The sequence below is a fragment of the Lynx canadensis genome, chromosome B1 (genome assembly GCF_007474595.2).
Source record: "Lynx canadensis isolate LIC74 chromosome B1, mLynCan4.pri.v2, whole genome shotgun sequence".
NCBI classification, from domain to species: Eukaryota; Metazoa; Chordata; class Mammalia; order Carnivora; family Felidae; genus Lynx; species Lynx canadensis.
In genome coordinates, this window is record NC_044306.2 from 115,397,766 (window position 1) to 115,413,015 (window position 15,250).

General features: G+C 41.1%; 1 protein-coding gene across 4 annotated transcripts in view; it reads left to right on the forward strand.

The window, feature by feature from the left end:
• LEF1 (lymphoid enhancer binding factor 1) overlaps positions 1-15,250 on the forward strand; it is a 122,032-nt gene that overhangs the window by 94,041 nt on the left and 12,741 nt on the right. For 2 of the 4 annotated variants that reach the window (XM_030313293.1, XM_030313295.1), the window contains exons 7-11: positions 1,728-1,850; positions 2,892-3,054; positions 7,947-8,054; positions 13,043-13,091; positions 13,727-13,767. In XM_030313293.1, coding sequence (XP_030169153.1) covers positions 1,728-1,850; positions 2,892-3,054; positions 7,947-8,054; positions 13,043-13,091; positions 13,727-13,761 — 478 coding nt within the window. In that variant the 3' untranslated portion in view covers positions 13,762-13,767. The remainder of the gene's footprint in view (positions 1-1,727; positions 1,851-2,891; positions 3,055-7,946; positions 8,055-13,042; positions 13,092-13,726; positions 13,768-15,250) is intronic. The other 2 variants (XM_030313292.1, XM_030313294.1) reach the window with 1 other exon arrangement.

Sequence of the window (15,250 nt, forward strand, 5' to 3'; positions counted from 1 at the left end):
GGATAAAGACTGGTTTGGTCTGAGTTCTGTAATTTGCTTTCTTGGAGGAAAGTTGTAGCAGCTTAATGCGACAGTGTTTGAAAATGCCCAGGTAGTCTAGAGCCTTCCTGGACCAAGGCTGTCAGAAGAGAATGAATGGCGCTTATGAGCTGTCAGGCCATCCGGGGTGTGTGTCCTAGTGTGTGAATCAGGCCCTGTGTGGACATGTTAGTTCAAGCGAAGCTCTGTGAGATCTGCCATGCCACACTGCTCTGTGTAATGCTTCTGCTTCTGGAGAGGATGGCGTCTGTGCCCTGTGCTTGATGTACACACACACTTGTTGTGCACCATCTGTGTGTTCACTGTGGCTTGTCCAGGGGAGCTAGCCGTACTGGGCTGGAAGTCAAACTGTTGGGCTGCTAACTGGTCATGAATCTTTACTTACATAGGTATAAACTTCACAAGTTCTGGGGTGGATTTCAGCTTTTTAAAAAAATCATTATTTGCTCAGCAACTTGGAAATCTAGCTTGTTGGGAGGTCATGAAGTTAATACCTTTCCCCCAAATATATGTTTACCCCTTTTAACATCGTAAGAACTCTGTGATGACAGGATTTTCTCCCATGCAAATAACCAGCATCATGTATCTTTGCAAACAATCCAAGTAGCAGAGCATCATTATTTAATCAAATATTTGTATTTTTCCCATGCCTCCTTAATTTTTAAAAATTTGTTTCTGATCCAAGTGGAGTGCCTTCTTTCCCTCCCAGATGAAGGAATTAATTGTGCTGGATGTGATAAAAGATCTGAGAACATTGTTCTTGTTGAATTAAATGTTTACTTTAAAGCAGTTTGAAAAGCAAAAATTTCGACAGGATGTTCAAATTTATCCAAAGCGTTTATTGAAAGTACTCTCTTTTATTTTTCTTGCATGGCAGTTACCCTCCTTTGGCTTGTGTGGTGGTGGATATTTAAAAAAAAAATTTTTTTTTTATGCTCTTTAGCATTACTAGGGAGAAAAGCCTTTAGCATGTGTAGTTTTTACCTGGTGCAGAACTGTATCCTCCCCCTTAATTTTATTATCAATTTTCCATAAGGCTATATCTCTCAAACATTACTTTCTGTGTAAAAGATTGTTTTCAATGATTTTGATGGCAACTTTATTAAATTGGGGGCTTTAAAAAAACAAAAACCCTTCCAGTCCCTTGTTTTCTCATTGTCTCCTACTATCAATAAAGAAGCCAACAATATGAGAAGATTTATTTAATGTGGTGGTTTGCTTAGGAATGTACGCAGAGATATTTTAATGTGGTGTCTTTAGCTATTATCTAAAAATCATTTAAAAAGCTAAATCCTAATAAAGTATTATATTTCCAGCAATTACACTAAACTGGAATCCTTCTTTAAAAACTGCTTTGCAAGAAAAGTCACTCTTTTTTTTTTTTTTTTTTTTTTAATTCTAGGACCTAGAGCCCTCCCAGGAAAAATGTCAGATTCTATTAGTTTGAAAAAACAAAACAACAACAACAAAAAAAAACCTGTTATATGAGGAATAAGTATAAATATTTTCCACCTGAATACAGAAAGAAATTAATTATTGGCCCACTCTAATTTGTAGTTAATACTCCTGTGTATAAAGATGTGTTTTCACTCTCAGTCATTAGCAGTTAGTAGAATGTTTCAGGGTTCTGCCTCCTTTTGCTACAACAGCCACTAGTACATATGCTTTCTTTCCTTTCCTTCTTTTAGGTTTTCCCATCATATGATTCCTGGTCCTCCTGGTCCCCACACAACTGGCATCCCTCATCCAGCTATCGTAACGCCTCAGGTCAAACAGGAACATCCCCACACTGACAGTGACCTAATGCACGTGTGAGTACACATCTGATTTCACCTATGGATGCCTTAAGATACTGTGAGGATTTAAACACAATTTCTTCCTGCTACCGTTGAATATCTCCCCCTCTCTTTTAGTATGAAAATCAGTGTAGCTCTGCCTTGAAAGTTCTGCCCCTGAGGAGTTTAGGCAGCTTGATTCTCACTGTGCTGATTTTAAGATTGGAAAGGAGCACAGACCCCAGAGGATCAAGGGAATCTCACCAAAACAGAGTAATCTTCAGAGTGTGGGCATTGAATAATCTTGAGCTGCTAAAGCTACTACCAGGTTTTAAATTGGGTTCTGATTGTTGGGGAGCACCTGATGGTACCAGAGGGAAGTAGACCGGAAAGTTCCATGTATTTCCTTCTGGACACGCACTTCACCCTGCTTGAGGCTTCGAAAGCACAGAATTCAAGGGAAAGGGACAACCAAGCCTAGGATCCCCCAATTGGGCCAGGGTTTGTCCCAGGCTGTTAGAGCAGGACTAAATTCCCTGAAGAGATTAGTGAATGAGTTTCTTAATCTAGGATTTGTAGACTAGGATGGGAGGTTGGGGTGGCAGGGTGCATATGATAGTCCATAAAACCCCTGCACATGTAGGCAAAGCCAACACGCATTTGTTTGGGGGAGTGAGTCTAGAGTTTCATTAGCTTCTCAAAGGGGCCCTTGACCCAAAAAAGTTAAGAACCTCAATTCTGAAAGAGGAATAACTACCCATACTATGTGTTCAGCTTTTCCTGAGATAACCAAGGAGCTCAGCCTCAGGGTCCTAGATGGAGCATCTTCACAAACCCTTTTACATTTTGTGTCAAACACTTCCATAACTGTAGGTAAACTTTCTCAAACCAAAGGATCCTTACTCCCAATGAGTTGTTCTTCTAAGTGAATGCTGTTCTGACAACCCTTCTAGAGGGTTATCCCTGGCCTGACTTTGACTGGTGACATGAACAGGTGCTCTGCTTCTCTCCTCCCATCTCTTCCTTTCTCTGTCCCTCCCCGCCCCCTGCCCCCACACCATCCCAACCACCTTTTAGGAAGCCTCAGCATGAACAGAGAAAGGAACAGGAGCCAAAAAGACCTCACATTAAGAAGCCTCTGAACGCTTTTATGTTATACATGAAAGAAATGAGAGCGAATGTTGTAGCTGAGTGTACTCTAAAAGAAAGTGCAGCTATCAACCAGATTCTGGGCAGAAGGGTAAGTAGTCTGGGGGTGAGTGGATATGTAAATTTTTATGGTGACCTTGGAACTGTTTCCTTAAAGGTAGTCATAGAATGTATTTATATAATCACCAGCCACTTTGGGAAGTAACAGAGAGAACAAGATAGGCTAATAATCTTTAGGAGAATTAAATGATAGAGTGCATTGTAAACAACTTAGATTGTACCTAGCGCATAGAAAACCTCCCGTAAATGTTAACCATTCCCCCTGTTATCATTTATTGGGTGTCTTTCATGTACCAGGTACTCTGGTAGGCATTAGATAATAATTGCTGGATAAAATAGATATGGTCTTTGTCTTCATGAAGCTTAAAGGTTTGTGACAGGATGCAGATATTAGATAATTACCCAGTGGTTAATTAAAATTGTGATAAATACTGTGAATGTAAAGAGTAAGACTATGAGAAAGAGTAACAGGGAGCTAGGGAAGGGCCCCTCTAAGAAAATAGTATTCAAACTGAGACCTGAATGAGGAGTAGAAGTTAACCAAGTGATTAGTGGGGAGAGATGGACGGACCCTCCCCAGGTGCAGTGACAGGTGTGTGAACAACCGTCTGAAGCAAGAAAGCACTTAGCCCACATAGGGAGCTATAGAAAGGCCATGTAGTACCAGCCAAGCTTCTGCAAGAACCCTGGCAAATGCAAGTGGCCACTCCTTCCAAGACAGAAGTGGATCTGTTCTACTCAGAAGCTTTTAACTGGAAGAATTTATATGGGCCAGAAAAATCTTTATTCTAGAAAAATTGCTTTCTGGTTCTTAAAGTGTATATGTGGATGATTTCTGGATTGTCCCTTTTCTTTTCGTTCCTTCTTTTACCCATGCCAAGATATCTTTCTGATCACCTGTATACCAGGAAGTAGGCTACAACTAGGACGGACACTTTCTTTCTCCATCCACCGGGCCCATAGGCTAGTAAATCTTTCCAGGTGCTTTTCTCAGGATTGAAATGGTTTCAAAACGTTAGGTATCTGACGAATGGTGGGAAAATTATAATTTTAGAAATGCTTCATTTTAATTTGTTGATGCTCTTCATATATGTGTGATAGCTACTTAAATCACGACCTCGTGTATTTGTTTTTTGCAGCCTCTCAAGGAATTCATGATTTGTAAATGAACATTTAGGCAAAGAAGGTCTGACAACCTTTGTGAAACTTAGAGGATGGTGTTTTAGCTGTTGTTGTGGATAATTTTTACCATGTTTGATACAAACCTAATAAGCTTCAACATTTGTAACGTAAGACATTCAGGAGGTTTCCAGGCCATGTGAACAGATGGAGGGAAGCCAGCTTACTTGCATTATTGATTCCTGTTGGATAGAATAAAAATGCAGTTATTTCCAATCTGCAGGACACCCGGGTTTCAGGGGGTAGGGTGTGGTGGCAGATTATAGCTCTCTTGGTGCCCTGTGTATAATACTGTCCCTCCCTGTGGATTCTTAAACACTTAATAACAATAATTACAATGATTTCCCAAGCCAGAGCATAGCAGATAAATGATTCCCATCATCTTTGAGGAACCTCACCTTAAAAGCTTAAAGGCTGATGACCATTCCCCTGACCCTTTAAAAGAAGAAACCGGAGGGAAAGAAGAGTTGATGTGCTTCTCTCAGTTTGAATAAAACTCTCAGCTTTTTTTCTTTTTTGAGTTAAAGGTCCCCTGGCCCTCCAGTGGGAATTATTTTCCTGCTCAAGAGAGCAAGTAAGGATATTATACGGAGGTTTGCTTCCTATTTTTAATGCACGTTTCCAACAATTGCTACTTTCTCAGCTCCCTTAACGATCCCCAGATCAGAGCGTGTGTCCTAAAGGATGGTTCTCATTTGGGGTCTCTCTCTGTCTTTGATTTGGACACCTGTTTCTATTTATAGGTCTCTGAGATCTTTGATGAAGATCAGGTTTTCTGTCCTCTCATCACTTCCCTCTGGCAGGGTAGTCCTTGCTGTTTCTTTAAAGTGCCTGGCTTTAAAATCATGTGTTTTACACTGAGATAATTAGAATTCTTAAAAGTGGAACTTAAATCCATCCTAGAACATTTTATCTTTTGATTCTTATTCATCATCAACATATCTCAAAAAAGAAATGTTCAGTCATTTGAATTAAGGTTTTCTTTTTCATGTTATAAATAATAATAGTACAAATCTTAATTTAAAATAAGCCTTTTCAGACCTTCCAGGGTGTTAAAGGAAGTCCATTTATTGCAAATTTATTGTCAAAATTTTTTTTTATGTTGGAACTATAAACTTTTTTTTCCAAGTTAAATGAGTATTTTCCCAACAACATCTTGAGAATGAAATTTGGTTTTTTAAAAGATTAACTCAAATTTTCAGTAAGCAAGACATAGAAAAGTATTTTTATAGCTCATTGTGTTGCAGAAATTCCTATAAAGAAAGACTATCTTTTCTAGTTTGTACTAGATTTTTTTGTTTTCGTTTACATTAATAAAGCCTTAACATCATTGCTTTACCCACCATTTTACTCTGGTAAATGGTCTTTTATATGTGGGTAGATTTTATGCATTAGAAATATCAGGGAACTAAAAGCAATTGGAAATTCAAGTATATAGTTTGTGGCCTGCTTTTTCTCCTTGCATTTTGCGCAGTTTTGTCAACCTGTGTCCTGTTTTAGCTGAAAAATAACTGGTTGATTTCGTGGAAGACCCAACCTCCATACGTATTTTGAGAGAGTTTTATAAAACTTATTCCAGGTTTTCTCAGCAAGTTATAAAGCTGCCATAAACTATGTGAAATTATACTGATATATATTACATTGGTATAAGAGCACTCTGACTTGTCAAATGAATAAACACATTTATAAAAAGTATGCTTTTACTTTTTTTTTTTCCCTTTTTGTCTCCCTGTTTGTTCCTTTTTGGTTAACATTTTGGTTAACATTTTGCCAATCATATTTAGCACCAGAACTGTGTAGATATTGATGGTTAGTCTTTTCTCAAAAACAAACAAACAGTCAAGGCTGATCTTTTCCACTGTGTCCAGTTTGGTTTCCCTTCCTGTGTAAGTCTCTAGCACTGGGTCAGTGTTCCAGACTTAGGAAAGCCAGCAGTTGGTAGAAGCCTGGTTCAAACTCACACTATTGCCCCAGACATGCCTCCTTCTTCGGCTTGATTTTGCTAATTGTGCTTACTCTGCTAGTACAAAGAACTGTCTCACGTAGCTTTTTTTCAGGCTTTTTTTTTTTTCTTGCCACCTCCCCAGTGCCTGTCCCCCCCCCCCCCCATCATTTTTTAAAAGAAAAACATACTACCTGATTTGCCTTCAAGCTGGACCAAGTCCTGCTGTGAGTCATGCTTCTTAGCTACTTGATACTCGGCACCTCTAAAGCAATTAAAAAATAAGCCGTCTGGCCTATCCAACGCAGAGGCCCAGGCACAGAAGCACTGGTTCCAGAGGAGCCAGAATCCCCTGCCCTGCCCCCGGGCACTGCCTGTGCCGGAGGCTGGAGTGGGAGGTGGGTGGGATGTGGCAGAAGGTGCTTAAAGTGTTCTTGAGATTGGGTTCCTGGTCTTTTAAGAAATGGGAGCAGCAGGTGTTTGTTCCCTGAGGAACGCTGCCTAGCCTTATCGCAGGAGCCGGGTCCAAACTGAGAAGGACTTCGTCTCTTCCAGGAGAACTCTTCCTCTCTCATCACCTCTCTCCCTCACTCCTCCATTCTTTCCCCAGTTTAGCCACACCTTTCTTTTCTCTTACTTACTTTTTAAAACTATGACAGGGAAATGAAAATCAATAGGCAGGGCAGCCATGAATGAGAACGAATCTCCTACCACCCTAGAGCTGGGGGTGAGCAGGAGTGGGGAGGCGGGAGCTAACCCAGAGCGTGGGCGTGTGTGGTGTGGGTCAGGTCTGTTCTCCCGTGCCTCCGTGCCATCCCCTCTGGCCAGTTGGTCCCTCCAGTGCCCAGCTGTTCCTCCCAGAAGGCTCACTGGTAAATCCTGGCATTGAAGAAGTGGGGAAAATACTTGAAAACTGCCTGCCAGGGGACCTGGAGCAAGTTGTGTGCAAACATACGCCACTTAAATTCCCAAACAGATGCCTTGCCTACATAAGCTGTTTTGCTGTGATACATAATTATGGCAATTATTAAAACAGACATGGAAAGTTTGCAGGGTATCAGCCCTTACGTTCTTTAAATTAGATACTACAGGGTCAGATTCTAGATGGCAGAATAACCCTGGACAACGCTCCTTGCTTCCCATCAGAAGGAAGCTAAAACCATAGCCGTAAGGAGTACACGTGCAGTTGTACGGGGTTGTCCGTGTGCTCCCTCTAGACAGTGGGATTTCTACAAGTATGAGGAGAGGGTGAGGGGAATCAGACAGACTGACTTGAGGTCTTGCTTTGTAGACTGGATCAGAGGATGAAGGTTTCAGACTCTTCATATGACAGAGTGGGAAGTGTCCGTGTGAGGTGATGATGCATCTGGGTGGAAAAGACATCTGGAACTTATCACATTTTGCATAAATACATGGTACTCAGTCTCAAATATCAGAATATGGTACAAACTATGAGAAAGGGCTGAGTTGGGTGTTGAGGTCACCAGTGAAAGTTCTCTCCAATTTATATTGGAAAAGAGAAAGGGTGAGTGACAGATCATTTTACTTCGGATTCTTTAATTGCCTTTGATGTGTTTCATGTGATACTGGAGAACAGGATAGAGTGAGCAAAGTTTGAGTTTCACTCTCGCCACCAGACTCCCAAGTGGATTTCTGCCGCTCTTGCTCTTCTGCCATTTAAAAATAAATCAGAGTCTAAGTGCTTATTATCTTCATTCTTGAATGTTTGTAACATGAAATATATAATATTGTTGCTATTTTACTTTCATTTAATTTTTTTTCCCTTCTTCTTTTTGTTTTAGTGGCATGCCCTCTCCCGTGAAGAGCAGGCTAAATATTATGAATTAGCACGGAAGGAAAGACAGCTACATATGCAGCTCTATCCAGGCTGGTCTGCAAGAGACAATTATGTAAGCTCCTTCTTCATCCTACCAACAGCTCTCTCCTCTCACCCATTCTTTCTTTCGGCCACTTTTGTGAGGGAACTGTGTTTCAGACTACAGTAGCCCCCCCATCGCCCCTTACCCACAGGGATACGTTTCAAGACTCCCAGTGGATGCCCGAAACCACGGATAGTACTGAACCCTGTAGATACGTTTTTTTCTGTGCATACACACCTATGATACCGTTTGTAAATTAGGCACAGTGAGCGATTAGCAATAAATCTTCTTGTACCGCACTCACCCTCCTTGTGATGATGTGAGATGACAACATGCCTGTGTGATGGGATGAAGCGAGGTGACTGACTTAGGCTGTGATGTTGTGTTGGGCTACTGTTGACCCTCTGACGCTATGTCTGGAGGAAGACCTTCTGCTTCCAGACCCTGGTTGACTGGGGCCACTGAAACCATGCAAAGCAAAATTACAGGCAGGCGGGGACTACTGTATATGTATTGCTGGTACTATTTCCTATTTTTGGAAGTTAGTGAACTTTATAATAAAGATTTCCTGGATATATTTGTAAGCTTTGAGCGATCATGATTTTTTTTCTTTGGTTATATAGTACATTTTTTTAGGTAAAACTTTAATCCAAAAAAGCCTTCCCATTAAATGTTGAAAAAGATTTTTTTAAAAAGCACATAATCTCCTCATGTAAAGGCAACATTAGTAATGACTAGTTACGGTATCTTCCAGGTATTTTTTTTCTGCGTATATGTTTTTTTTTTTTTTTTTACTTGGATATAAGTACGTGTGGGTATAACATACACTTTTGTGTCATGCTTGCTCTTATATATAATAAGCATTTTTCTGTTATGGCATAGTGTTTCTACATATTGATTTTAATGGCTATATAGTATTTTCAGTGAATGTCACAATTAACTATTTTTTCCTGTTTTTTAGACATTTAGGTTGCCTTTTTTTTTTTTTTCGTGATTGGAAATAATCCTACAATGAAGGTATCCATCCATAACAGTTTTTTTTTTTCTGTGTTTAGGGCTGCTATTTCTGTAGGATAGATTCACAGTAGTGCAATTGTTGAGTTAATATATTTTAAAGGCTCTTTGACACTTATTGTCAAATTTCTTTTCAAAAGGATATTATTTTACAGTTCTTAAAAAGAATATGTTCAAGTGACTGTTTTGCCACAGGCTAATCAAAACTGGATTAAAAAAATTTTGGCGGGGAGGTGCGCCTGGGTGGCTCAGTCCGTAAGTGTCTGACTTCAGCTCAGGTCATGATCTCACGGTTCACGGGTTCAAGCCCTGCGTTGGTGTCTGTGCTGACAGCTCAGAGCCTGGAGTCTGCTTCAGGTTCTGTGTCTCCCTCCCTCTCTCTCTGCTCCTCCCCTGCTCATGCTCACTCTCTCTCTTTCTCTCTCGCTGTCTCAAAAATAAAATTAAAAAAAATTTTTGTTTCACTTTAACATACCTTGATATCTATTATGTATTTTATTCAGATGGAATAGGTATTATATTTTTTTAAGTTATACTAATTGGCCAAAAATACCCCATTTACAGGGCCTTACTTTATTACTTTAGAATTTGAACAATTTACTAATGTGGTCTTGATATAGCAAAGACTATTACTGAGAAAGTGTATTATAAATGATATATTTCAGTTTTATATTTTATGGAAGGGAACAGTTTTGATTATTTAAGCTCCTAATTTAAAGTTTTATAGATCACTTTCGTGCTCCATGTGAGCCTGGCATTAGAAAAGCCAGCCAGGGGGCGCCTGGGTGGCTCAGTCGGTTAAGCGTCTGACTTTGGTTCAGGTCATGATCTCATCATTCATGAGTTTGAGCCCCATATTGGGCTCTGTGCTGACAGCTCAGAGCCTGGAGCCTGCTTCGGATTCTGTGTCTCCCTTTCTCTCTGTCTCTGTCCCTCCCCGGCTTGTGCTCTATCCTCTCTCTCTCAAAAATAAACAAACATTAAAAAAAAAAAATTAAAAAAGAAAAGCCAGCTAGGACAGTTTTAATGTTCGGTCTAGGAATTGTCCCTTCTAAGTGAAGGTGAAGCCGTTAATCGATATCTAATTTAACGTGTGACCCTTGGGGGCGATGGTCCTGTTGGCTACATGTCTGAGGTCATACGTCCCATAAAATGGGACACCAAGACTTAGGGAACACATTTATTTCCTGCAACGTGCTCTGAAAAAAGTCACTGCTGGTGGGGATGTAGAGCTTGAACGGTGGCTGCGACCATGACGAAGAAAGGAGGGGCCATGCTCTTTGTTACTTGGAAGCAGCAGCTCATCGGACCCTCGCGAGCTGCCGTCTGGTCGTTGTACTAACTGCCGTGTGCCTATTGTCCAGAACTGTCTTAAGTGTCTTCTGTGATGTTTTCTAATCCTCATAATAATTCGGGGGGATAAACAGTGTTATTGCACTTCATAGATGAGGGAAATCGAGGGGTCGGACAGGTTAAGTCATTGGTCCAGGGCCAGGTAGTGGCTAAGCTGCTGGTTATTACCTGGCCCTCCCGGACTGTCCGAATCTGTGCAGTTTGCCTTCTGTGCAGCAGACTGGCACGGTCTTTCCGGGGCCTTAAGAAGACTGCTTTAGGGCAAGAGTTCTCTCCCCTGAACCGTGCTTCTGTTTTCTGGGCAGTAATTAGCATCTTTCTGGACACATGTGACCCACGGAGGAGCTGTGCTGTGGATTTGTATACATTTAGCACTGCTTGTTGAACGTCTTTGAGTGAAGGTTCTGTTTCTGACCCTTAGGTAAAGGATAAAGCTTTAAAAAGAGATGAACACATACATACTCTGTCCCTCTCGCTCTCTCTCCTTTCGTCCATATGAAGAGATGAGAAGAAAGTAGTGTTGAAGAAATCCAGTATAATGTGAATTTACCTTTAAAGATTTTCTCCTGCAGAATTTTTAAAGGAAATTGTTTCACATAACTTGATTGTGGGATCCCCCGGAATGAAGGGAAAACCCAGCTTTGTTACATGATTTTTTATAACAATAACAATAAGCCTATTAATTACTAAGGCAAACAGAAGTCAATCAAATGATAGCACTTTAGCTAATTATTCTTAAAATAACATAGAAATGGAGTCTAAACAAGATACATGTCTTGTATCATAGCAGTTAGTGTCAGAATGCCATCCTTATCCTTACTGAGATCACATTAAATATTATGTCTCAACTATGTAATATTAAAATGCTCTATTCTACAGCATCATAGATTTTATAACTGAAGTCTTCATAAATCAGCAGCACACATATTTTCTTAGGTGAGCTCAGTCAGATATTTGTATTATTAGAGCTTTTAAATGTAATGCTTCATAATCCCAGTATTAACTATAATTAAATATTTTAATGAAAAATATTTTTATATTTACTGCACACAAATGAGTTTTTTTGTGTAAGTTGACACGAGTACATCCAAACTACTCCGGTCTTTTTGTCTACCATAAAATATTGGTTCTCTCATAACACTGGTTTATACCTAGACTACAGTAGAGGCTATTTCACAAAGCATTGGCAGTCCTCCACCTCAGGCCACAGTCACACATGCTGGACATACACTGGGCTGCAGAGGAGGCTGACATACTCAGGTTGTGATCTGGAGCCAGGGGCCGTCTGGAGCGGGGCTCAGGGACACAGCCAGTTATGGCATTGGGAGGAGGTGAGGTCTGCCGGAGGGGGGAGGGGAAGGGCGGATGGGACAGGGAGGTGGGGTGGAGCCGAGAAGCTTCCTGGAAGAGCTGGCACTTGAGATGATGTTAAAGGGCAAACGGGAGCTAGGAGGAGAAAGGGAGGAGGAAGTTCCTGACACATGAAGCAACGTCATAGCATCTTCTGAAAACCACAGTAACGTCCGTTTGAAATGAAGACCGGGGAAGCCCGTGAGAAGCATACTCTCCCTCTGTCTGCTCCTCTTCTCCCAGAGTACTTTAATAATAATGTTAACGAGAACTCCATTATTTCCGATATGCCATTTTCCAGGGTCACTAATATCTGCTCTTTGTGAGGACAGTGTGAGTCAGCCTTACTAAGCTCTAAAGCCTCAGTGGTCAAGGTCATGTGACACGAAGAAAAATTATCCTGAGATGCATAAAAATATAGACACATAGTATGTTCAGTGTAATCTTAGAGTTTTATGTTTTGTTCCTTGTTCATGTGATTATTACGGCAGCCATAAGATAGAGATATTGGGTGAAATATGTGTTCTGTTAAAGTTATTTGAAAGTACTATCCTAATCCAGGTTGGCCATTTACTGTTCACGTAAATCGAACAGATACTGCGTCTTTGCCCTACCTATTACAATGATGTTTTAGGGGAAATCATGAAGAAAAACAAGAGTAGACCAGTATAAATGGAACTTAAAATTGTAAATCTGTGAAGGTGATTTTGCAAATGTATTTAAGATCGCACGTTTTCGTGTCTGTTTTAGGAAACAAGGTCCTTGATTGCCAGAAATTCAGCCTTTGAAATTACCTTCCATTTTCTCAGGTTCTATCTTACCTTGCTGCCACTATCCTTGATCATGTCATGCCTGTGCCGTGGGGACAAGAGGTCCTCAGCTAATGTCATGTACTTTTAATTACATGGTAGAATTCACCGGAAGGAAGATTGATCATGAACACTGCCGGAAGTGGGTTCCCAGCGTGGTGGTCAGTGATAGCCTGCCTCCTTAAGTGGGCTTTCTCTGAACGGGTATCTGGTGCCACGGCCCTAGGACCTCCTCAGCCTGGCGTGGCTTTGGGAAACCACTTCCACTGTCAGTACTGATACTCAATAAGAAGCTGTAGGGACCAAGGTCACAAAGAGGTGACAATTTGTTTTCTCTCATTCTCTCGGTCTGTGTGTCTAGGTGTAGATGGGAAAGGGAGAGAATGAGGCACACTTCTTGGTTGACTTCTTGCCTTTTGTACGTTTGTATCCCATTCGTCCATGTGTTCATAGTCCAGTGTGTAACATGACCATGTGCCTGGCTTCTTCCAGGGTAAGAAAAAGAAGAGGAAGAGAGAGAAACTCCAGGAGTCGACATCAGGTAGGCACCATGTGACTTTCTAGTCAATTCTCTGCTTCTGACAAATACCTTTGAAAGTAGTCGGCATCTTCGACACACTGCTTTTGTTCTGCAACTGTAACCTCTGATGTTTTAAACTCTGCTTTCCTTCCTGAAATGCTTTAAAGATGTTTAAAAGACCTTTCTTTTCAATGTGAGTGCGTGAAGATACATCTACACATTCCTTCCCCAAACCCTGTCACCTGGAATCCTGTTGGTGTTTTGTCTTGTGTTTGCTTTTATTGTCTATACCCTCCGTAGCACTTCTGCTGTGTTTCCATTTGCACAACTCCTTACAATAACAGTTTTTTATCCTGATTTTATCATATGCTACCTTTTCTGTGGTTTGGGTTTTCTGAAAGTAGAAAACATGATGACAGCAGGGTTTATCTTTCCCGGACATTTATTCAAGGCAACAGTGAGTGAGGTCCTATTTATTTCCCCTTTTTCTTTCATTAAAAGTAAGGCCACTACTTGTACTGCACAAATAAAAATGGCTGGTATAAGAACCATAGAAAGTAAAGCAAACGAGCCCACCTGATGTTGTAGCTACTACGTATTTGGAATGTACAAAAACCTCTTCAGTAAAAATTTGTTAAAGACACAATTTTCTGCAGGTACAGGTCCCAGAATGACAGCTGCCTACATCTGAAACATGGTAAGAACGACTCTCTGGTCCTACTGCTGACGTTAGTTATAAACAGAGGCACTTGCTTGTGAATCTCCTTGCTCATACTGATGCATTCAACTCTGCTCCTTTAAAGAGGAAACCCCACCAAAATCAAATTAGCGCTTAAAAAAAATCTGATGGTTTTTATACCGGCTATGTTTTTGCAATATGGTATGCATTTCTCTCTTTCTTCCTTCCCCTTCTGCCCCTCTAATCTTTCTTCCCCTTCCCCTAACTCTTCACCATTCCGCACTGACCACCAGTGGCGAATCTGCCTGTTTTAAGAAGCAAACCACAGAACCAGCAAGCAAAACGCCCTCTTATTCTGAAAAGCCCTGGGTGGCATGTGGGGCACCCAGACCCGTTCTGGCACAGGACCTGGAAGGTTTTGCTCCGTAGAGACTTCTCAGTTGAGATGATATATAGATACTTAAAAGTAATATATCTGTTTTTAGTGAGAAGGAGGGACTTTATGTATTTTTTTTTCCCCCTGTTATTTAAAAATCTGGGTGGGGACTCGATTAACTCTATTCTGCTATCAGGCTCTTTTCTCTGTTGGTAACCATTGCTAGATCCTGGTCAAGTATTTATAGGTAATGTTTAGTTGTCGATTTGTTTTTGTCTTTTTACTGTAGTGACCATATTTTTGATCGATTGAGCCACCAGCCCTGGTGGGAACCTGGCTTTGTAAACTGACCTTAAAATTTAGCTGACCTTTGAATTCATAGCATTGACCTCTTTCCCAGTGACAGCTCTTCCCAGAGGAGCTACGTTTGATTCTGCTGCCTCTCCAGCAGCCCACACCAGGTCCTACAGATATTTTTGGCCTGTGTTGAATCTTCCCTCTTAACTCATCATGGCTGCAGTCCTTGCTGAGGTTCTCAAGCCTGCCGTCTGGATTATTAGAATAGCCTTTGCAGAAATCTTCCCACCTCCAGGCTTCCTTTCTGCCAGTTGATCTTCCGTGTTGCTTCCGGGGGGTTTTTGCCAAAACACGAATTGATTGTGTCACTTCCCAGCTTAAAAAAATGGTCACTGCTTTTTGTTTGACAAAGTGCAAACCACTCAGCGTGGATCTATTTACTCTGCCCCGTCCTGGGTTTTCCCTTCGGTCCCTCTTGCTCATCTGCAACCTAGCCCTTATGAGTCCTGTGCTCAGTTCAAACGAGATTATTAGCAGTTCCCCACATACACTGCGGGCACTGCACATGCTGTCCCTGTGCTTGGAAAGCCTGTTTTCCCCTGCCACGCAAGGGATACGTGTGCAGTGTTCCTCACGAGAGAGCGTTAGCATGCAGAGATTTGGTTCTTGGCTAGAACCAGATGACCCCCTGCTTCATCTTGTAGAACTTAACTTTGGTGCTGAAATTTCAGTGGACTTTCCCAAAGAAAGTTATAGACATTTTGATGCCAAATAGAAATTTTCAGTCAGCTGTTTGCCGGGGCAATCTACTTCAGCTTTTCAGTCTTT